Here is a 23,953-nt window from a genome sequence, read left to right on the forward strand (position 1 = left end):
TAGTTGCTTGATCGTATAGGGAACACAATCAAAGAAGGAGACGGCATTAATTCAGTCGTGGCCAATGTCTTGTCAGCTTTAATAGAAACAGTCAGATAGCCTTTAATCGTCTCCACAAGCACAGTTTCATTCTAGCCACAACTGAAAACGGTGAAACCCACAGTTAGTGACTGACCGTTCTATTCTAAGAATTTCCTGTTATTCTTCAAAAAGCATGTAAAATGGTGGACAAGACCTAGTGTCCTTGCTTGAGCCAAATGAAGAACTTACAATTAGAGTTCAGTCGAATGAGGTGACACAATCATTCATTTTTGTCCCATCAATAAGGGATCTGATGAGCTTGCTTCAACGAGGGTCAGAGAGCTATCCGCGCAACAGACTTGTTCGTAACAAAGCCAATTCAATTAAAGAAGCCATGAGCAGAAGAGTACCAAGTTAAACTAGTGATAAGAATACCATCCTTACAACAACACATGATATTTTTTCGAGCTCTGATGCTACTATGTACTCGAAGGAGAGGAAAACCATTCCCTTTTACAAGCTCCTTTTGAATCTGTGACGGTAAAAGCCAGAGATAGGAATAAAATGGGCCCTGGAAATGATTGTGTGCCCTGGCCATCAAGGTGTACTTCCTTTTTGTGTTTCGAGAGATCAAAACCCATATTATTCACTGACCACCCATGCAATATCTAGATTAGCAGCTATGTTACAAGGACATAAGCCCATGGGTCTGCTGGGAAGGAAACATAGACAAATATCATACCTTGGCACCTTTAGGAAGAAAACCCTTAAATATCCCGGTGTCAAGAAGGTGTTCAGTGTTTGATGGAAGATTTTGGTTCTACGGAGGAAACGACTAACAGCAAAAAGCTTTTTAAATCTTGTCTTTTTTTAAGTGTAATTTCTGACATGTTTGCTATATTTTCTAGTATATTTCTACCACATTGAATTGAAATATATCTGTAATTGAATTTGACATTATTGTAAAACTGAAAATGCTTGAAAGAAATTATGGAAGACCATAATTGAAATGAATTTGCTCGAAGGTGACATTGGCCAATCCAAGTAACCTGTCAATAGTGAAACCCTGCCTGCTACTATCTATTGTGTAAAAACTGCAAAACTGCATATGGAGGCATTTTCCATTAAAAATCGAACATTTGAGTTTCCGCTTAACACATTCAATTATATTTCATTTTCACTGTCCTTGATACTTCAAGCAATTTCTTCAAAGACAAGTGTCTAGCAGTTCTTCTTGTCAATCTTTGGTACTCATGCATCTGCGTCATCTTTAGGTACATTCATCACTATGGCCTTAATACCCTAGTCTTGACCTAGTTCAGACCTTACTCAGATTAGTTTTTATCTTTTACAGATTACACCTGTGTAAGTTGGTGTTAACCCAATAAGCCAGATAAATGTTTTAAATCAAGTTTTAGTCTGAAGAATTTCTTACAAGTTTCTGCACAATAACACAGTTTCTTGTATATTTTGTTCATTTACCATGATTGACGTATTATAAGTATTAAAAGCTCTGTCCTTGAATCCCCTGTTTTATTCTACTTCTGCAGTAGGTTGTACCTCTGCAGTTTATATTTTGTCAACGGTCCTGCATCAGATTTTTTGATTATCTTCCAAGATCAAGAAACGAAACCAGGGTTTTAATATACATTTAAAAGCGGCATTATTATCGGGGACATTGACTGCGATACGCAATTCGACAGAAGAAACCCCTTAAGCATACCTATTTCAAATCCAGATCAAATGCCTAAATAAGCAGCAAGCTTAGACATACAGTCCAAAAGTACAAATAGCAGGCTATCAGTCCCGTTGTAGACACTCTTTTGCTAATTACCATAAAAAAAATTGTACATACTTGTTATCAGCCACTAAAACAAAATGAACTTCTCCGAATGATTGGAAGCGAAAAAAAGAAAAATGAAAAAGATAAAGACAATCCAACAAACATACAAATAAGATGGAAACAAGGAAGATGAAGGTGTCTGTACTTTGTCCAGAGGATACAGGACGGTCCTGCCCATTATTCATCTGCTTCTTAAGTTACCAAGTCATTTCTACTTATGAAATAAAATGCAGGCAGAAACGGAGCAATCCTTTCCCACTGAGTTGTATAGCTGTGTTGTAATTATTTAAGTGATTTTATGATATACCCACCAGTGATTTTATTAGACAATATGTAATACAAGGGAGAAAAAAAAAGCAGAACGGGACATTTGAAGAAATTGAGCTAGGCCAGGTTGTTTGGAGATATATTAAAAATAACAAGAGTGTTTCAAGAAATGCCTCCAAAGCCAAAAAGGAGCCCAGGCATCGATTTTTAAAGATGATTGCTTGAAAGATTTGAAAATAACGAATCCTGAATACAACTGTGTTCCATAACCGACTAACCTAGCTAATTTGTTACTGTCTGGTAGAGTTACATTTTTCTATTGTCACTACTAGTCGTTGTCAACCTATTTTATGTATTTTTCCATTTTCGATACTTGTTTACAAGTACTAGGAATTTAGATCCTTTAAAAATACCAAAGATAATATGATAACTAATTCTCAGTACATTACATCCAACGATTTTTTTTTTCATGGGATTATGTTATACTGTTTTACAAACCAATTTATCGAATTTAGTTAAAACAGTAGAACGTTACTGCTTTTTCCTTGAGAAGACAAATTAATCATACTCAGCATTTATTCACAAATTTCTGGGTTGAGTGTCTTTACCTGCAAAGGACGTTGAATACCATCAAAAATTGAGGTCATAATACCAGGACCTAGCTCAACAGACAAAGGCTTTCCAGTTCTTAAAACAGGGTCACCAACTGACACACCTGATGTTTCTTCATATACCTAAGATAAAAAAATTATTAATTCAGTAAAACAATAAAATTACCAACAAAAAAAACATTTTAGAAAGTGCACATGCTCACAACTAGGGCCACCAAGAGGGGGGATAGCAAGGCCCAAGTTCCATGGTGGTCAAAGAAAGAGCAGATCATAGTTTTTCTGTAGCTTGACAGATTTATAGGTAAAAATTTTCAAGCATTCCTTTTTTTGCTACATAAATTAGTAAGACTTTAATTAAAACTTGAACAAAATTAAGCTAGACCCAAGCGAGGATTGATGATCGTCTCAAAGGTTTCTAATTCATTATTCAAATGTTTTCAGGACTTCTTTTCGTATACAAAATGTATTTGGAAAGCTTTTTTTATACTGGGGTCTATACAAAATTACCTGCTTTGACAGGTCTGATAGAATTAGCTTTCCTATTTAATAAAAAGAGGGAGGGGGGGGAGTAAATACGGTTCATCCTGTTGTAGTCCATAATTTGAAACTAAAGACATCTACATTCTGACATCTTACATATTCACCCAAATTCTCCTTTTTTTGTCCAAGAAAATAATGCTCTGATCAATCACTGTATAGTATTTTCTACTAAGTGTGCCTCCTTTCTCACACGGTTAGGTAGGTACGCGTCCAGGAGGCCATAGGAGCCCAGAATCCCATCCAAAATCTCTATAAGATAATTTCTTATATTTTCTATATAATCCAAAAGTTCTTTAATTTTTCAAATTCATTTTGTGTTATTTTTGTTTCATTATCATTCTATATTATTCAAATTAAAGTAATAGATTTTAAAGGATCCTGGGGTACTACAAGGTTCAGAACTTATTTTAGACTGGGGTCTATACAAAATTACCAGCTTTGACAGATCTGACAGAATTAGCTTCCCTGCTTAATTAAAAAGAGGGGTTAAATGCGGTTTATCTTGTTGTAGTCCAGAATTTGAAACTAGAAGACATCTACACTCAGACATCTTAAATATTTACCAAAATTCTCTTTTTTTTCGTCAAAGAAAATAATGCACTAACCAATCACTACAAGGTTTTTTCTGCTAAGTGTGCCTCCTTTCTCACACGGTCAGACAGGTACGCTACCAAGGGCCATAGGAGCCCAGAACCCCATCCAAAATCTCTAAAAGATAATTTATTATCTTTTTATCTTTTTTAATTATTTATCTAGAAGATAATTTATTATATTTTCTATATAATTTACACGTTCTTTAATTTGTCAAGTTCATTTTCTGTTATTTTTGTTTCATTTTTATTTTATTTTGTTCAAATTGAAGTCATGGATTTTAAAGGATTCCGGGGTACTACAAGGTTCAGATATTTTTTTTCTAGCACTCTTGATTTTGTCTTATATACGGTGAAATTTTATTTGCGATTGAACAATTTATTTTATTTTCGCCGAAGAAAAGTTTTCAAGTGAAACTAAAGCAAGGGAAATTCATTTTTCACACAAGGCCTAAAGCTAGTCTAGGCCATTTCCAGTCGTTCCCATTAGATTTAAAAGCCAGTAAAACACCCTACTTAACTTTATTTTCATCTTATATTGCTCAATCTTTTCTGTCTATTTTCTTTTCCTGTCTTTTTAAAGAAGTATTTTTTTATTTCTTGTGGTTCTCGCACTGTGGATGTAATGGGAAAAGACCAGGGTATTCCTCAGCTGCTGATTCTATCACTCGAGACAGATTTATGCAACTACGCACAAACTTCCACATCCGGGACGATATACTCGTCAAACCAATCGGGCATCCTCAAGTTGATCCCGTTAGGAGAAATCTACAGCGTGGATGAACAGATGATTCCTTTCAAAGAAAGAATCGAGTACAAACAGTACCTAAAGGACAAGCACCATTCGTGCAGAGTAAAGTTGTTCACTCGTGTGGGTATAAATGGCGTAGTGTACGGCATTGAGATTTACACTGGGAAAGGAACCGTTGCTGCTAGTCCATTGGGACAAGGTGCATATATTGTACTGTGTCTGGTATAGAACATGCCAAAGTTCATTAACTATGCTGTGTTTTTTGACAGCTTCTACACCTCCATCAAGCTCATCGAGAAGCTAAGAGATGAATATGGAATTGAGTGATGCAAAAACCTTAGAAGCAACAGGATGAGAGGAGCTGTCCGAGAGCGAAATGAAGAAACGAAGGAGGAGTTAAGCAGATTGGAGAGTAGAGACACAGTCAGGTGTCCGTTGTAAAGTGATAACCAAAAGCTTTCAAAGTAATTATATTGCTAAAGGAAAAAAAATGCAAGTGAAGATATAATCTTAATGGGTTCCCGTTTTTAATGATTTATTTTGTGGTCTAGTAAATTTTGGGCAACTTAAAATTGTGAATCGAATGTAATAAACGCTAAAATAGCTTACTTGAATTGTGGCCATATCACCTTCCAGACGAATGATTTCACCAACTAGTTCATAGTAGCCAACTCGAACTAATTCATACATGGCAGATCCAGACATCTTCTGGGCTGTAACAACTAGAAGGAAAATTTAGCAATTAGTGCAAAATAAAATGGTCCCATTGCAACTGAAGAATAAAACAGCAGGTAATTTGAATCTTTAACAAAAAGTATTAGTATTTCAATGAGCTTCTTACCAAGAGCTATTTTACTACTATAGCAATATTAGTACTACTACTTACTTTCTGCTTTAGAAGAATAATTTGTTGCTAAACAGTAAAAGAAGATGGTGTGTTGTAGCAAAGAAGCTCCAGGCATTTCTTGACATAGTAACATGTATGAATCACTTATTCTAATGTGCAACAACTGTTTATTCTAGCAATAGTAGCAGATCATAGTTGATTTCCTGATTAGACCAGTTAAAAGCAAGTTTGAATATAAAACTACAAATTTTTCTTCTATAATTCCGTTTTCTAGTTCCAAAGATTCACAAAGAATCTTTCCATTATATAGGGTATATGCATAACAATGTTGGTTACTTTCAAATTTGTCTATTCTTGGACCTGAATTTACAAAAAAATAGTTGCCCTAAAGCCAAATTTTATTCCATATTCAAAAATGTAACCAGAGTTTTAACAGAATCCAAAACAGATGTATAACCGGTTTTCTAACCTTTAATGTTGGCTTTTTGATAATGCAGACTTGCCACAAAAAGCCTGACATCAATCAACCCAAAACCAACAACTTTCAGAACAATAGTTGAGTGCTTTACTACAGTAATATGCTGCCCAGTTTAGAGAACATGCCATCAAGCCAACTTGTTCAGCATCCAATTGACAAGGTTCCTCATTTTAATTTTATTCTATATTATGATATCTGATAAAACAAATACTTCAACAGTTCCAACTATTCAACAATTAAACTAAAACTACCTGGCCCAGAAACAGCAAACACATAGCCAAATTTACTTTCTCTTTCTTCATCTCGGATTTTTGGCATCTTTGCTGCATTATCCATTGCTCCTGCCTGAAAGTGAAAAAACGAAGAGATCAGATATTCTTTGAAAAACATAGTTTCAGAAAATCAAAATATGAGGCTAATAGCTAAGTTATTCAGGGCTTCATTGATAGATGCTTTTGTTAGTAGTCCTATATATGTTTACATTCTAAAACTGATGAAGTTTTTGATGTTTTATTGCCTGCTACTCTATGAAACATTCAGTGGCAAATCTTCTGACTATTGTATGTTTACATCAACCAAAACATGGTAAAAAATGTAGAGTAAGTGGCTAAAATTTCTATCAATCCCCGTCCCTTACCATTCGTATGATTAGCTTGATTTCTCCTAAAAAAATACAGCCAGAAACAACAATGAGGCATTTTAACACAAGAATCCAGAAAGCTGGAGCATAGACAGGATTCTGCTTGAGGGGGTTTCAACTTGTTTTGGGGCACAAAAGGACCCAGATTTTTGCCCTATTTCAAGCATAGTTATATGTTCATTAAACTGCATTTAATAAAACTTACAACTGCGAAAAAAACTCCTTAGCTTGTAACAAGTTTAACTCTATAAAAAAAAATAAGCTTTCTTTTATCTTACACTTGTCTAAGCTTAATAAATATGCTACAAAACAAGTCACTTCCATCTCATAAAAAAACAATAGGAACATGTGAATGTTATCGACAATAAAATTAAAAAAAAAGAATAAAAAAAGCTAAATTTTTGCAAGATAAATTAAGAAATAAATATGAACAATGCTTTCCTGAGAAAACGTTCAAGCGGTGCAACACAGATCATCCATACATAACACAAAAAATTAAAGATTTGATTCAGTATAAAATTCAACTAAGAAAAAAAGGGAAAATAGGAAATGCTAATATGCTCCACAACAAAGTATGTAAAATGACAAGAAAAGCTGCGACTGAGTATTACCATAAAAAAATTGATTATCTTTTTGAATCAAAGCCTAGCATGTGGTATAAGGAAATAAAACGAATTTGTGGCAAAATCCCCTAGTGGTGTTGATTTTTGTTCAGATTCTAACAATGAAACAGTTGCTAACCAGTTAAATGGTCATTTGGCTAGAATAATCCAGTCTTTGCCGCGTCTTGATGTAAATAAAACGAACCTAGAGTATCAGAAAATTCCACATGATGGCGTACCTTTACCTACTATTTCTGAGGATCAAGTTTTTAGTAAAATAAAGAAACTTAAACAAATTAGCATAACTCCCATAGACATTCCGATTGAACTTATTAAAGCATTTTCTGACAAATTGACTAAGACACTAACACAAATTTTTAATTGCATTACAACTTCTTCAGTTTACCCACAAATATGGAAAACAGAGTATGTTACTGCAATCCCTAAAAAAGATACTGAACTTAATTTCGATGGTGTTGGCCAATCACTTTGACCCCCTTGTTCAGAAAAATATATGAAAGTTTTGTAGCAAATTGACTAAAGCTGAAGTTGAACCACTCCTTGATCCTCATCAGTACAGTAACAGAAAGAATACATCAACATCCCATTATCTAGTCAGTCTTTTACATTTTATTTTTAAGCATGTTGATGAACCTGGTAAATGGCTAAACTTAATAACAATTGATTTTAAAAGGGTTTTAATTTGATTGATCATAACATTTCAATTTCTAAGCTTCTATTTGAATTTAGAGTGATTGTTGCTGCTGTAAAAATGATTCAGAGTTTTTCAATAAATAGGTACCAAACTTCAAAATATAATAATTCTTTATCTGAACCCGATCCAGTTTTTAGTGGTGTACCTCAAGGTACCAATTAGGGTCCTATTTTTTTCTTATTCATGCTGTGATAGTAATTTTTAAAACAAAATTCTATTGTATTCTATTCTAAAAAAAACTCTGGCTATCAACACAATCCCTGTTACAATAAATAGGCAGTGGCAATGAAAACTTCTTGCTGTCAGATCTGCATTGGCTTTTGGTGCACCTGATTAGATGCACAATATAGTGTTAAGAAGTATTTGTTATTTTTGGAAAACCAAGTCTTGTGAAAATTACCAACCAACTAAGATATACGGACATGAAGGGATGACAGATGGAAGCATCAAACTGTCTACTCAATGTATTGCTCTCCCCCTGCAAAATCTGTATTTAAAAATTTTGCCCTTTTCTTGCAAATTTCATCTGCTTTTCAAAAATACAATTCCTATCATTTAGTACTTTAGGATTACATTTAGGACTTTAAGCCATATCAAACCATTTCCCCTAAATTTAAGAAATAGATTTCAAATCTGTAAAACTTTGTAAATCAGGATTGAGCAAAGCAGAGCCAGATCAAGATTTTTCCTCCAGGGGGGGGGGGCAGGTCAAATGTCGATTTTGCCAGCCACTGCTACACCATTAATACTTTAAATATTAAAAATTTTTTTAGGGTGAAAGTGGAATATATTTCATGGGAAAATAATACTATTGGTATGTATTTATTACATATGTTATCTATCAAAAGTGCTGATTTTATCAACTCACAATTTATTTTCCCTACTTTTGAAAGATGCATAGACCTAACATTACTGATCTAAAAAAAAAACTTTGCTCCCTCAAATGTAGCCTAAAGATTAAGCATAGTAAAATGGTAGTGGGTTAGGTTAATCAAATATAAAGTATAAACATTCATGAAATGTATATTTATGCAATATAACTATCAAACAGTTCATGGTAACAAACTGTAAGTGGGGAGCAATTCACCCCAATAGTAGCCATGACTCCAAAAGAAAGAATTTTGACAACAATAGATACATTGAAAGAATCGGCTTTTTATGCTGATGCCAAGTATATTAAGTTCATGAAATTTAATATTGCCCATCAAAAGCTAAGACCCTAAGAAAATTTGCCTGATTAAAAAAAAAAATGGTGGAAACACCTTGAAAAAGACATAGGATCTTAATGAAAATCACATCATCAGATTCAGTATGTTAGAGAACCTAATTGTAGAGGTTTCAGGCCCCTTTCTGCAAAAATCTATGTTTTTTTCCTGAAGAAAGATCATGGATGTGTGTGTGTATTTTTTTTCCAGGGGTGACGGTTATAGAAGATTGGTATTAATGTGCTGAATTAAAGTTGTGTTCACCAATCACTCAAGCAATTTTACATCTGCAGAAGTGATGCTGATGGGGCAGTGATTTTCAGTGTAGTCTTTATGCCCCCTTTTTTAGATTAGAGTGGTACATGACATATTCTAATCAGAGGGTAGTTCATTGTTTGGGGATATTTGAAAAACAAATATCATCTTTTCTTCGAAAAAAAAAAATTGATATGGCTTAAAATCCTGCTGAGATCATTGGAACTGTGTTTTTAAAACTTGAGCCAAAGAAAACAAGACCAAAAACACAATATTAAGGTAAAATATTGTGGTCAGAAATTAGATAATCTAAGAATCATATGAAAACAAAGGATTCTATTGATATATGAATGAAGTTGAAACATTAAATGGACAAATATAACAAAAATAGAATAATTGGTTTTTAAAAAAAGAGGTTATTGTGGGTCAATTAACTAATAATTTTCTGTGTTTAATATTGAACAATTTTGATAATAACTACATTAATACATGGCTTAGATTTTTATATCTATATATTTAATTTCAATTCATCTTTGGTAAAAAGATGTTAGGATTATATTCTTACATAGTTCTTGTCAATCAATCACTGGTCTTTTACTGTATCTTAGTATAGGCTAGACTCATCAGTAAATCTGGAGACAATTCTACTAATTACAAAGGGGCAAAGTAAATTCGCTACTCAATGCCTTTTTATGCTCTTTTTAAATATAATAATTGTTTCCCTTGTAAATCTTACTTAAAGCCCAAAGTTTTACCTTAAAGTTACACTTAATTCTTTTTACTTCTTGACAAGAGAAGGTTTGGGAAAAAATAGTAGTAACATTATATTCCTTATTTTATGCTTCTTTTTAATATAATAGCCATTACTCTAAAAATGCATCACCACTATCCTCTTCCCTGGCCTGCAAAAAGTGGAGTAGCACAGCAGCCATGCTAATTGACAGTTTTCACAGCCCAGTGAAGCTTCTTGGCAGATTTTGTCTGAAAATGCCAGTGCTTTCACTATCCCCAAATTTGCCAGCAGTTTTGAAACTTTGTCAAGTTCTGCTACTGGCCACTTTGGAATTTTTTGCATACCTGCCCCTCCCCCTGAAAGTCCCATATGTCCTATGGTCCTAGATAATTGGGGTAAGACCCCCAGACCTCAGCCAGTTTCTAATCTTATACAGATTTCCTGATTAAAAAGTATCTTTCCTACATATAGATAATAGGCTCCTAATATTGTACAGTATGTATATAGATTTAGATTGTTGGGATTGGACAATACTCAGGACTAGACTGGCTGAGATTGGCTGACTACAATCTTTAAAAAATTCTGGTTTTTCAATATTTCAATTTAGACAAGTTATCCCTACAGCCTAGCCTAGAAATTATGATTATTCTGTTTCACAATAATTGTCTTAGATTAAACCTGTGCAAGGCTGACTATATCTGTGACTGGCTAACTTACCCTATATTTCATTGTTGTTTATCATCTTGTGATACATCATGTATTCTTTGTTAAAATAGGCTTAACGATTTTTTTTTTTTTTACTTGCAAAAACCACTCTATGTAAGTGATTCCAATAGAATTGTTGGAATTTAGTGTAACTCTAAGGTCTGTTTAAAGTCTTTAAACTGGACTTGCTAGTAAAGTAATTATATTTGGAAAAACTATAGAAAAAGCTGTGAATATATAAAAGTTGGCCACTTCCAAAGAAAACATTATAAACACACAAAAGCAGTTTTACTGCAATCCTTATTCTATCAGTTTCTAATTGTTATGGTCATTTTTCTGACAATTTAACCTGATGGCCTCAGGTATAGCCCAAGAAATACCTTATATAAAAACCTAAAAGAATGAAACTCTTAAACATTAAAACAATGAAATTCTTACTTCATAATATAAAGGATGTTTGCATTAATCACATTATTGTGCTTACCTCATTGTTATCATTTTTTTTTCTAAATCATTTCAAATAATATTTTATATTTCATTCCATTGTAATTTACTAGGGCAAAAGCTAAGTTTCGTCAAGTCAAGACTATTGACACCATGGGCATAGAAAAGGGGGGCAGCTGCCCCCCTAGAACTTCAAATTCACACCAGATAACTTTTTGTATGTTGGATTTTTCTGTTGGATGTTCACTGGTAGATGGTTGAAAAAGCTGAAAATCAACAGAAATTTCCAAACACCATTTCCAATATTGATATTTATGTTTTGATATTCAATATTGATTTTTGGTCAAATATATATAGATAGGAGATGGTCCACAATCAGCAGGTTTTGACATTTTTAATTCTCCAGGAATTGATTCAAGCAATAAGAAGTTGCAGATATGCAAAAGCATAGGTAACTCATTCAATACCATTCTTGAAAAATACCACTAAAAATACTCCACCACTGTTTCACCTGGGCCATCCCAATACTGGTTCAGACACCACTGGCTTACATTTGGCCACCTGATAAAAGAAACAGGAAAGTGGCCAGGGAAATATTAAAACTTGTTTTTTGGCTACAAAATTATGAAAGAATATGGAAAGTATAAAAAAAACTACAAGATCAATTTCAGTAAGGTTTAAAAAAAAAAACTAAATATTAATTTCGAATTATAAATTGATTGATCAGCACCAAAAGTAAGCTGTTCTGTTAATCTTGATGTTCTACCTGTCAGTGGTTGTAGTTATGTTTCAACTTCTGCCTTTAAGACACTACCCATCTTGTCAGTTAGTGCAAAGTCTCTTACTCTGATCTCCTTCAGAAAGTAGACCTTAAGTTCTTCCATTGCTGCTTTTTGCTAATGATAATATAGTGAACAGTATTCCCTTTCTTACTCTTCTGCTCAACCAGAATGTAATCACCAGCCTTGACTTTCTCAATGTCAAACTGGAAGTTGCTGGTAGGGTGCTCATCATCAATGTCCTAACTGGAGTCTGAAGGGTTGTTGTATACAGGCTCATCTATGTCAGAATCATCACTCCAACTACAACTCTTATTACAAGAAACATGCCTTTTGCTTTTTAGCCTTTTTCCTTCTCTTTCTTTCTTACTTTCCAGGACGAGGGCTTTCTTGGCAGATACAGCTTTTACCCCAGCAGCAATAAATTCTTTCACAGGGGTGTCAGTGAGCACTTCTGACTTTTTCATATTTTTTTCCTGTGGATTTTTTATATCGGGCCTTTTGGAAAGGGGTTTGTATGGACAATCTCTTTTAACAAATCTTCTGTTGACCTTAGTTTCTCATTTAGAGATAGAACTTGTGCAGCACACATTTCAGGTCTGAGTTAAAGAATCTAAATGTCACACAGGACTTGCACTGAGCATAGAAATTACCCTAGTGAGTGCTCCACTAAATATGGTAGGCATTCTGTCTGAGAAAGGGTCCCTTTTGGAAAGGGGTTTGTATGGACAATCTCTTTTAACAAATCTTCTGTTGACCTTAGTTTCTCATTTAGAGATAGAACTTGTGCAGCACACATTTCAGGTCTGAGTTAAAGAATCTAAATGTCACACAGGACTTGCACTGAGCATAGAAATTACCCTAGTGAGTGCTCCACTAAATATGGTAGGCATTCTGTCTGAGACACATGACAAGAGGAACTCATAACCCTCTGTTGGTGGGGTAGACCCCACTTGCTCTGAATCTACTAATTATATTTTCAGGAGTGAAAGCCTTTGGATATGCTTTCCCCAGCAGCTCAGCAACATTATACACTAATATAGTTCTACACTTATGGACAGTCATAAAAATTGCAGCTTCCTGGTTTTTATAGGCCTTAAGGAGCCCCATGACTGTCCTTTCTAGAGGCTGTAGTTTGTGAGTAGTGTGGGGAGAGACAGTTAAAAGTAGATACCACTATTTTTTAGCCAAAAGTAACACCACTATTTTTTAGCTAATTCAAGCAATTCAATGGTGTATTTGCTGACCTGGTCGTCTATTTTCAGAAGTACAGGTGACTGTTTGGAGGATTTGACTTTATTGATCAAATGCTGCAAGTAAAGCAAAAAGTGGGAGGCAGTCATCCAGCAAGAAGTCTTTTCTGAGCCAATCGTGATGGTTCCTGGTAAAGCTACCTTGAGTAAAATTTCTGGACACTGTTCTCCAGGGAAAATAGGTAGAGGAGGGACTGTGTTCCCAATGCATTAACACAAGTACAAATCGTGGTCAACTGACTTCTTTCTGCTAATGCAATTTGTCAACATTCCAAATGCCTTGTGGTGTGAAATATGTGTATAGATAGGCCATGCTCAAGGGTGTCAAAGAAAGCTCCTACAGCATGAGGGTTGAAAGCAGTTGCCTGTCCTAAGCTTGTATGTTCTGGTATTCTTACTCATAGAGTTTTAAGGCAAGCCATAATACCACAGTACCAATATTTACCTATAATTCCTCCCCTGTCTCCACTACCTTTGCATTTCTACTTATGCAATACTTTTATGCTCTTAGTAATGGCATAAGTTTATGCAAGTTTACATGCTTCTAGGGGAGTACAGTCAAAATACATATCAGCTATTGTTTCCAAGTAAGTTTTTAATCCTTTTTCTTGTTCTCCTGTAAATATTTATCATGTGTTGTAATAAGCTGTAAAGAAACTCAGGTCCAGACTTTGTAGAGGGATATTCAGCTTCTCAACTTTTTTCATGTAGTCTTGCAGTATTCCTCTAGGGAAACCCATGACACTTGCAGAGAATCGAACAGACTTTTTGTCAACTAAGTGTGATCCAATCTGATATTTTTGGTAAAAGTATTAATCAAGGCCAGACATTTTAAAAACATACATGGTCATCTATCAGAGCTTTTATAATCCACCACAAGTCCCCACCCATAGGTTTTTTTATTGAGATTATTTGCTTTGGCTAAATGTGGGCCATGCTGATAAAGTAAAAGTTCAAATAAGAATAAAATCCTTTTAATAGACAGTTTCACAAACAGTGATAGAAATTCACAAAAAATACCAGATACTTATGCAGTGACCATCATCAGTAGTAAAACTAAACTAAAACAACTTTAAACAATAGTTTATATATGAAACCAAACAAAACTACATATTGTTTAATTCTCTAATTATTTTCAGAGCAAAGGTGGAAGCTAACGTCATTGACCTTCTTGGATTTGGTTCATTAGCATTAGCTAACGTCATTGACCTTCTTGGATTTGGTTCATTAGCATTCAATGATATAACACTTGGACAGAGGTCAACTGCATTGGGTGGATTGAACTTTATTCTGTCAGATTTTAATAAATTACTGTAGATAGAGTTCAGCCCAAATTCACCTGTGTCACAGTTCAAAGCTATATTCTTGAATAAAATGTTCTTTATTTCAAGAGTTTAACAAAAATTTTGCTTTAAACCCCCAGTCCCAAGATATCAAAGAGACATTATCAAACAAAATAAAATGGAAGGCAGTGTGGTCTCCAAAATTATCTGTGGGCCATGCTGATCATGGGCTGCCCCCCCCCCTATTTTGATATTTATTACTGCCTAACTTTAAACTTTTGAATTAAATTCTTTGAACAACAAACTGTTACCTAACCATAATGGGATTTGTGTCAAATCACTTGTATTGTGTTTATGTTTTCTGGAAATTGGAAGTAGGATAGTGGGTTTATCATATTATAGTATTGCTGGAAAAGTAGAACATGGAAAATGCTAAGGGCCAAGGGTAAATTTTTGCATTTCATATTATTGACTTATGAAAAAAGTAAACATACCACTTGATGCCTTCTTTTATGCTCTTTCCAAATATAATAATCATTTTTGCCTCAAATACCCTGAATTGGCAGCAGCATCATTTCAATATTTCATATAATTTTTAAAACTTCAGAATATACTATCAACACTGTCTTCACTAAATTGTGAAGTTCTAAGAGATCTTGTGGCCTATTGCCTAAAGAGTCAATGACTCTTCTTACAAGATCTGTTTGCAAGGCAAACAGGGTTGTGTCAATGCAAATTTCTTTGTAATGCACTGCCACACTAGCTAGTCAGCTCATCAAGATCTAATGCAGAGATTGACTCTAACAGTGAAAGAGCATTTGTGAAGTGGCTTTCAAACTCACAGCACAATCTGTCTATCACAAGAAAATAATCCTTTCTGAAAGCATCTTTAGTTGATTCTGTCACTTCAGCATGGTCACTTTTTCCCAAAGTCAACACAGTGACAAAATCAGACAAGCTGGAAGCTACTTATTGTGCATGCTTTGGTCTTTTTCATGAGGAACCAGAATTCTCAAAATTTTGCAAAAGGTCTTCAGTGAGGCCACACTCACAAGAAAATTCTTTTGCTTTATGAAACATTACCCAGACACAAGCAACCAGATGATGTTGCTAGTGTTGAGTTTTTGCCACCACTAGGAAAAAGTGATCATTTGGTATTGGTGATATCACTAAACTGTGTTGTAGGTTTTTCTGATATGCCAAATCATTCTCCCAATTATGATTATGATAGAGGAAATTACATTGCATTTTCAGATTATATTTCATCTCTTTCTATACAAGAGGAGTTACAGCAAGGTAATGTCATCATTGATGCATCCTTTGATTTTATTAAGCAGGCCCTTATAGAAGGTAAAGATCAATATGTACCAATATATACTAGTAGACAGTTTTTCAAAAATAGACAGATCCTTCCTTGGTATATTGTACAAATGCTAAAAGAAAAAGGTGATAGGTGGCGTGATCATTTAAGATTTAAAACCTTTGATTCTTGGTTAAATTATAAAAGAGCAAGAAATAGAGCAACAAAGTTCCTTTGTTTAAATCGTCAAGAGGTGGAGACAAATGTAATAGCATCAGTCCAAAGTTGCCCAAAAAGATTTTGGAAATATGTGAGAAGAAATCAAGTTTCACAATCCCCATCATCCACTTCCTTTCTTCTTCTAATTCACAGCAGGCGGGCTATTCAGTTAATACTATTTAGCCCTTTTCTTTTTGCTTCACTCTGTGGGCTACAGAGCTACTGGCTTGGTCCTCTCTTATTTATTAGATATTGTCAGATATCTTTCAGTAGATCTTTTGACTCAAGGAGTTCAAATATAAGATGAAAGATATCAATTTCTGTGCTCTGTGTGCATGTATAGTTGGCTAGGCTATTGGCTGATAATGAGATTTTGTGGTGTTTGAAGCATTTTAACAGTTTAGAAAGCAAGGTATGTTGTGCAGACGTCAGCATATTATATTCAAATAGGCAATGGTCAATTGTTTCATTATTCATATTACAATGCCTGCAAAGAGGGGACAGGGGAATTGAACCACTTGAATTAGAAGACTTATATGAGAATGCAAGGAAATTTAGTCCATTTGTTCCAGAACGAATTCTATGCTAAATTTTAGAAAGATTCTTATTGGGAAAGGGGGAAAAGATAGGATTCATCTTATTAAAATTAATATCTGATAGCCTCCATCGGTAAATATCTCTAATTGGGATTGGTCTCCCACTTGGCTGGTCAATATTTATAGCATTTTTTGCTATTTCATCAACCTGATGATTACCACTTATGCCAGAGTGGCTAGGAATGTACTGAAAATAAGTTTTTATGCCACTTGAAGCAAGATTATCAATAATACTGAGACAATGATAAGTGTCAATCTCCAACTTATATTGAGGAGCTGAGGCCAGCAACTCAAGGCTTGATAGAGAGTCGGAATATATGATAATATTATTTGAATTTGCAATCAAAGATTGGTTTTCCTTAAGGTGTTCTAATGCCATGATTATGGCATTTAACTCAGCAGACATTATAGATAAATTATTAAATAATCTCTCCCCCATTGCAATTTTCAGGTGAGGAAGGAAAACACCACTTGCAACCTTCTCATTCATTTTTAACCCATCAACAAATATTTGGAAGTGATTTTTATAGGTAATAGTATTAAGTTCTGCAAATTTTTTCTGGACAAAAGCAATGGGGGTTAAATCTTTATTCCACTTTCAGAAATCAGTATTTATTATGGGACTTGACCACTTCCATGGGGGGGATTGGGGGAAAGTAGGTGCAATAGACTTTGCTGGTATGGGGAAATTCTTCTAAATGTTGGCATACTCATCTGCAATGCCTCTATACATGGCTGGATTTCTTAACCAATTATGTAGTGTGTGTGAGCTATTTGATTCAAATTTTGTTAGATGTTTTTTCAAGAGAAAGTTACGTCTCTCCCTTATTGTTGTTAATCCACTCTCCATAAGCAGGAACTTGGTGCTTGTGGGTTTTCTAAGACCAAATTTGAGAGATATTATATCATTATGCGTTGTTTCAATTTTTTGCATCTGGGTCTTTGCACATGCACCATAGACGATGAGTCCGTAGTCAATATGGGGTCTTATATGTGATTTATAAAACTGGAGTAAAGTTTTCTCCTTACAGCCCCAGGGTGTGGAAAGAAGTCTTTTTAATATATTTGCTTTTCTATAGCATTTTTTTATTGTGTTTGAAATGTGGAGGTGGAAATTAAGTTTTTGGTCAGGCATGAGACCTAGGTAATTAATATGATTATCTTCTGGAATAGTTGTTTTATTTAGAGTTAGTTTTGCATTAACATGGTTTCGCTTCCGGTGAAATTGGATTATTTTTTACTTGGTGGGTGCAATGGGTAAATCTGAATGTTGAGAGAATTTTTCAAACTGGAAAAGTGACTTTTGCAGATTTGACTGTGCTATCTGAAAGATGTTGCCAGATGACCATAGCACCAGATCATCAGCATATTGTAGATTCGTGTGGGGTAGATTCATGTCCCAGAGATATAGGGCAAATAGGAGGCAACTGAGGACTGCTCCCTGAGGTAGGCCTTTGGTTATTGTCTTTTCAGGTGAAGAGGCTGAACCAACACAAACAATGAAACTTCGCACTTCTATGAAAGATTTAATAAAAGATGCGACCTTAGGCGATACGCCAAGGTTTGCAGGTTTGATTGAAAGGGTAGGCTGGTTTACTTAGTCATAATCCCCTATAAAATTTAGAAAAGCTGAAACTAAGATTCTATATTTATAGAAAGATTTATTGATTGAAGCTTTTAGCGAAACTAATGAATCTTCTAAGGAGTAGTGTTTCCTGAATCCAGTTTGAGTTTGAGGGATCATATTATTTTTCCCAACAAACCAGAGGAGTCTGTGATAGATCATTTTCTCCATTATTTTCCCCAGCACAGGAGTAATCATTATGGGCCTATAAGACTCTGGGTTATCTTTGTGTTTATTTTTCTTTAGGATTGGTAGGAGGGATGAACATTTCCATATATTGGGGAACATAGAAGATTCCCAAGCGTGATACTAACAATTTAGCAGTTCTTGTTTGTATGAAGGTGTGAGATTCTTTATCCATGTAGGGTGTATATTGTCATGGCTGCCGCTGGTTTTGGTCCTAATATGATGTATTGCATTATTCAATTCCTAGATTGAAAATGGATTAGTTATGTACTTGGATCCTGGGCCTGGTTGGTAACTTGGGTTCATAGGAATTGGGGACAGTTTGCTTTGATTATTTGATGTTAGCTTATTAACAAAAAGAGTTGCAAATAGGTTAGCTTTTTCATTATCATTGTCATAATGGGTATTATTATGTATAAGCTCATACAGGAGTGGGTTGGGGGAAGTCTTTTTCCCACAGATGTGGCTTATAACTTTGTGTATAATTGGCTCATGTGTTTCTCTGGAGAGATTATTTGCAAAATTATTTCAGTATTTATATTTAGCCTCTATTATAGTCCTTTTTAGATTAGATTCTGCTTGTAATTTTTTTAGATATGTAGTAGGTGATGGTTTTTTTATGAAATCTGTCCTAGCTGCCTTTTTTATTCTCCATTTATTTAGGCACTCATTTTTCCACCATGCTTTAGGAATTTGTTTAGGGAAAGTTTTCTTAGGTGTTGTCCTGGGGATAGCATGATTAGCTGTATTTATTAGTAAAGATGTCAAGGCTTCAGCATGTGTGTCAACTGTTGCGTTAGAAATGCATGAAATTTGGGTGAAACTTGTAATTTCATCACTTAGCTTATTTTGGAACATAGACCAATTTGCTTTAGTGTTGATATATTTGGAGGTATGAGATATAGTTTCAGCAGGTTCATTTAGGAAGCAAACTATAGCAAAGTGGTCAGTACATAGCCTATCAATTTTATTTATGTAAATTTTATTCAAAAAATTTAATGAAACAATTTGTAGGTCAATTGTGGAGAATCTGCCACTTTTGGGGTTGAAATATGTATTCAGGTTTGGAGGGGTAGCAACAGCTAATTCATTATTATTTGAAGTCATATGCTCAATGAATTTACCAGCTTTATTCGCTGGTTTGTTCCCCCACAAAAGCCTATGGGCATTGAAATCTCCAAAAATAACAATATTTTTTAACATATTAGAATTATTTATATAATTAAAGAAATCCTTGGCATCTGTAGTTTGGCCATTAGGGTTATAAAAGCTTATTATGTAGGTTTTTGAATTATTCAGCCAAACACTGATACCAATCGCGTCAACATCATTTGCAAAATCTGGAAAATTGATGCCACAAAATTTTATATTATTTTTCACTGATAAAGCTACCCCACCTCCTTTTCTCTCTGAAGATCTATCCTTTCTGAGGATAGTATATCCCAGAGACTTAATTTGTTGATTTTGGGTTAAATGAGTTTCCTGGAGGAAAGCAATATTAATGGAATTATTATTCATAAAAGATATTAGTTCATTTAGCTTATTTTCTGTGAGTGATCTTACATTCCATTGGAGTATTGATATATGTTGTGTTGTTGATTTATTCTTCATATGATTGTGTATCAATGTTCAGCTTTGTTAAAAGTAAAGCAAGATCTTTTTTTGCTTGAATGAGCATATCATCTGGGTTGTAGATGTTTGCCAATTCTGCAATGATTTTTGTTTTCTGTAGTTGATGTATGTTCATGGCCTGAACTGCATTACAGTTCAGAATGAATAAGCATATATTTGGGGATTGTATTTTTGGTTGTGCATCCTGTTTGTCGGTTAACAGGTTAATTCCTGGTAGTGTTTCTGGTTTGTTTCTTCTTGGGACGGGGGGGGGGGGCCCCAGGCTGACCTCATCTCACCAGACAAGGGGGTTTGTTGGCTTGGTGATTTCTTCTGAGAGGGATTTGAGTTAGGGGGCTTAGAAGATGGTGTTTTACCTGGGGTGCTTGATGCATTGGGGGCATTTGACTTGGGGGTTTTAGTTGGTTTCATTACAGGCTTTATTTGGTATTGTTGGGCAGCATTTGCTTCCATTGCTGCAAAGGGGTATGGGATGGCCTTCTCTGTTGATATTTGGAGTGTTAGAGCTCTTGTCTTGTATACAGGACATAATGATTTATTTGTAGATTCATGTGGGCCTATGCACTTGAAGCATGTAGGCTGAGTGTTGTTGCAAGTTGTCAGCTCTTTAGGATGCAAAGCTTTGCAATTACTACACTCTCTGAGAATTTCATTGCATTTGTTTGTTGTGTGTCCCAGTTTGAGACACTTCTGACACTGGATAGTCTTAGGTTTGTATTCCTTGTGTGGTTTGATTTGCCCAAATAGGAATAATTTTTCTGGGATATTAATTTTTTCCTTCAGTGTGAATAAGAAGGATCTACTAGTTTTTAGGCCATTAGAGTTAGGTTTGCCAAGTTGGGTAACATCCTCAACTGGGATTGTGTTTCCAGCCCTATCTGAGAGCCCTTCTTTTAACTCCTGAGTGGATATCTCTGGGGGAACATTATACCTTACCTTAATTACCTTAAATCGCACTTGCTAGCGATAGGACGAATCCTGTGTCCGCCAGCTTCAGTGATGATAGTTAATCATCATCTGTGGCGTCCCAAATGGTGCACCACGGTTTGTTGAGCCACTCCCTATCCACTGATGTCTTGAACGCATCCACGCTGGCAGAGGTTACTGTTTTTTTCACTAAGGGAATTCCACAAGCTGAAAACTCTATTTCAAAAGAACTTGTTTCTTAGTCTGGTGTTGGCTCGTTTCCGGAAAAGCTTTTGAGAATGACCCTCAGTTCAGTTTGAATTGTCCGGTTGAAAAAGGCCAGGAATGGTATACTCAGCATTTAGAAGCTTGTATGCTGTTATCACATTGCCTTATTTGGGATAATATGTTTGAAATAGTATTCTAAGCTTAGGGAGATTGGATGGATAAGTGACACCATAGAGGTCTCTAATACATTTTGTTGTCCTCCTCTGGACTGATTCTAGAGTTGCTTGGTCTGTCTTATTGATTGGGCATATAATACCCATTCCAAACTCTAGCCTTGGTCGAACTAGACTCTTGTATAGCTTGGTCATAACAGTTGGAGATCTGCTAGTGAACGTTCTTTTGACTAAGCCAAGAGTCTGATTAGCCTTCACAATAGTCGCTTGTGCATGAATATGAAATTTCAATTCGTCGTCTACCAGGACACCAAGATCTCTCTCCGCATGGCTGCTGTAAATGGCATTTCGGGACCCATCCCTACAATCCATATGGTACTGAGTGTGTGGGTTTTTCTTCCCAAGGTGGAGAGTCTTGCATTTTGATGTGTTGAATTCAAGCCTCCAAATATTAGTCCAGTGAGTGAATGTATCGAGGTCCAGTTAGATCGACTTAATATTCTCCGCTGTGTCTGCACGACCGATAAGTTTCGAGTCATCAGCATAGAGGCTTACTTTATTGTTAAGGATTTTTGGCATGTCATTTATATATATATTAAATAAAGTCGGACCCAAAACTGTGCCCTGGGGGACACCACTTCCAACAGCAGCCACCTCGGAGAAAAACGTCCTTCCATCCTCGCCAAATACTTTAACTGTCTGTTTCCTATCTGTTAAGAACTGCATCACCCACTCAACCACACCACCACTCACCCCAATAGCTTGGAGCTTCATTCGAAGTCTTTTATGGCAGACTTTGTCAAACGCCTTTGCCAAATCGAGTAGTATGATGTCGACTGGGAACCCCTGGTCTAGAAGATCGGTGATATAATTATAAGAATCAATCAAGTTTGTTTCAACCTACCGACCAGACCTAAAGCCATGCTGACATGATGAGAATAGTTTATTGGTTAACAAGTGTTTCAGGATTGCAGTGTTAACAATCGCTTCTAGTAGCTTCCCGACTGCAGAGGTGACACTGATCGGCCGGTAATTGCTTGCGTCCTCTTTGCTGCCACCCTTATGTATGGGGGTTATGTGGGCCGTGCGCCAATCCTGCAAGATACACTTTTCATCAAGGGATTTCTGAAAAAGGTAAGTGAGCGGGCCTGATAGTTCAACATGCAATTCTTTAAGAAGCCTTGGGTGTACACTATCAGGTCCCACCGACTTATTTGGATTCAACTTTTTAGGCGTGCCTCTACATCTACCCTCCTGACTGTAATCGGGGGCATAGGGGTTATGATGGTATACGTGGGGGGGTCTGGAAGAGGGGCATTATCAGGTGGAGTAAATACAGATTTAAACTGCCTATTTACGGCATTGGCAATTTCTATTGGGTCATCTATTATACGGTCATTATCTTTAAGTCATGCTAAATAGTTATACTGAAAAGCCCGCCTGCTGTTAAATAGAAGAAGAAGAAGTCATGTAACAGAGTGTCTACCAGGTTTACGGGCTGAGGCATAATTCCAAAAGCGTTTTGGATTTAACTTGCTTGCTGCTGCTACAGCCTCCTCATGCTGTTCAAATAACTTTCTGGATAGATTTCTAACTTGATTTTGTGTCTTGGTACATTTTGTGTAGTGGTTCTCATTGTGTATATTCTGTTTATATAGTCTCCAATACCTTTTCTTCTTATTTCTTGCTCTCTTCAATTCTTTGGTCATAAATGGTAGCGTTTTGGGTTTACTAGCCCATCTTAATGCAGTAATTTTCTCTGAGACCACTAGCAGTATTTTCTTCATCATATTCCACGATTTATCAACATCATTCTCAGTGATAAAGGACAAATCGTGGCCCGCCAACTCTTGTTTCATCAGATGGCCATTTCTATACAGATGTTTGGTAAAAACTGATTTTTCTGGATACAGTCTAAGGGAGCATCATATGGCAGCGTGATCACTTGCACCGAAGGGCGGTAGTGGGGCCACATTTAAGAGCGCTTCATGGTTGTTTACTATTACGAGGTCCAGCAATGACGGGGGGTGGCCATCCCGGTGCCTAGTCGGAAAATTTACAGCTTGGTAAAGTGAATAATTAGCCAGACACCCAAGAAATGGTACAACTGATTTCTGTCCAGAATAGCAACACCCATCTATCCATTGGAAGAAAGGTAGGTTAGAATCCCTGACTATGAGAAGGTTTGCTGTCAGTGCTACTTTTCTATCAATTGATTTTACTACTTCAAAAAGGGACCTTTCTAAATTAAGGGAACTCGGACTTCTGTAAATCGTACCAACCTGTATTGGCTCACCAGGTAGGTTTATAGAAATCCACACTTGTTCTAGGTAAGGCTCATATTCAATATTAATATTTCTTACCTGGAAAGTATCTCGGATGTATAGGACAATTCCCATTCCTTCCTGCTTTGATAGGTTGCTGAATATTTTGTATCCCTGTATCTGTATCTGTTGTTCCGTCAGAGGGATAGTAGTCCTTTTTGGTTTCACTTCACAGAAGGCATAAATATCTGAAGCGCCTGATG

At 35.6% G+C, this 23,953-nt stretch overlaps 1 protein-coding gene across 2 annotated transcripts in view; it reads right to left on the reverse strand.

Moving 5' to 3' along the window:
• LOC148940018 (V-type proton ATPase catalytic subunit A) overlaps window positions 1-23,953 on the reverse strand; it is a 60,734-nt gene that overhangs the window by 29,399 nt on the left and 7,382 nt on the right. The window contains exons 1-4 of one of the 2 annotated variants that reach the window (XM_089105912.1): window positions 23,790-23,808; window positions 6,200-6,293; window positions 5,233-5,345; window positions 2,740-2,865 (exon numbers count right to left, since the gene is read on the reverse strand). In XM_089105912.1, coding sequence (XP_088962038.1) covers window positions 2,740-2,865; window positions 5,233-5,345; window positions 6,200-6,284 — 324 coding nt within the window. In that variant the 5' untranslated portion in view covers window positions 6,285-6,293; window positions 23,790-23,808. Of the gene's footprint in view, window positions 1-2,739; window positions 2,866-5,232; window positions 5,346-6,199; window positions 6,294-23,789; window positions 23,809-23,953 lie in introns of those variants that run through there. The other variant, XM_089105913.1, reaches the window with a different exon arrangement.

This window comes from Artemia sp. Qi Xiang Cuo, chromosome 20 (genome assembly GCF_049724085.1).
Source record: "Artemia sp. Qi Xiang Cuo chromosome 20, ASM4972408v1, whole genome shotgun sequence".
Classification (NCBI taxonomy): domain Eukaryota; kingdom Metazoa; phylum Arthropoda; class Branchiopoda; order Anostraca; family Artemiidae; genus Artemia; species Artemia sp. Qi Xiang Cuo.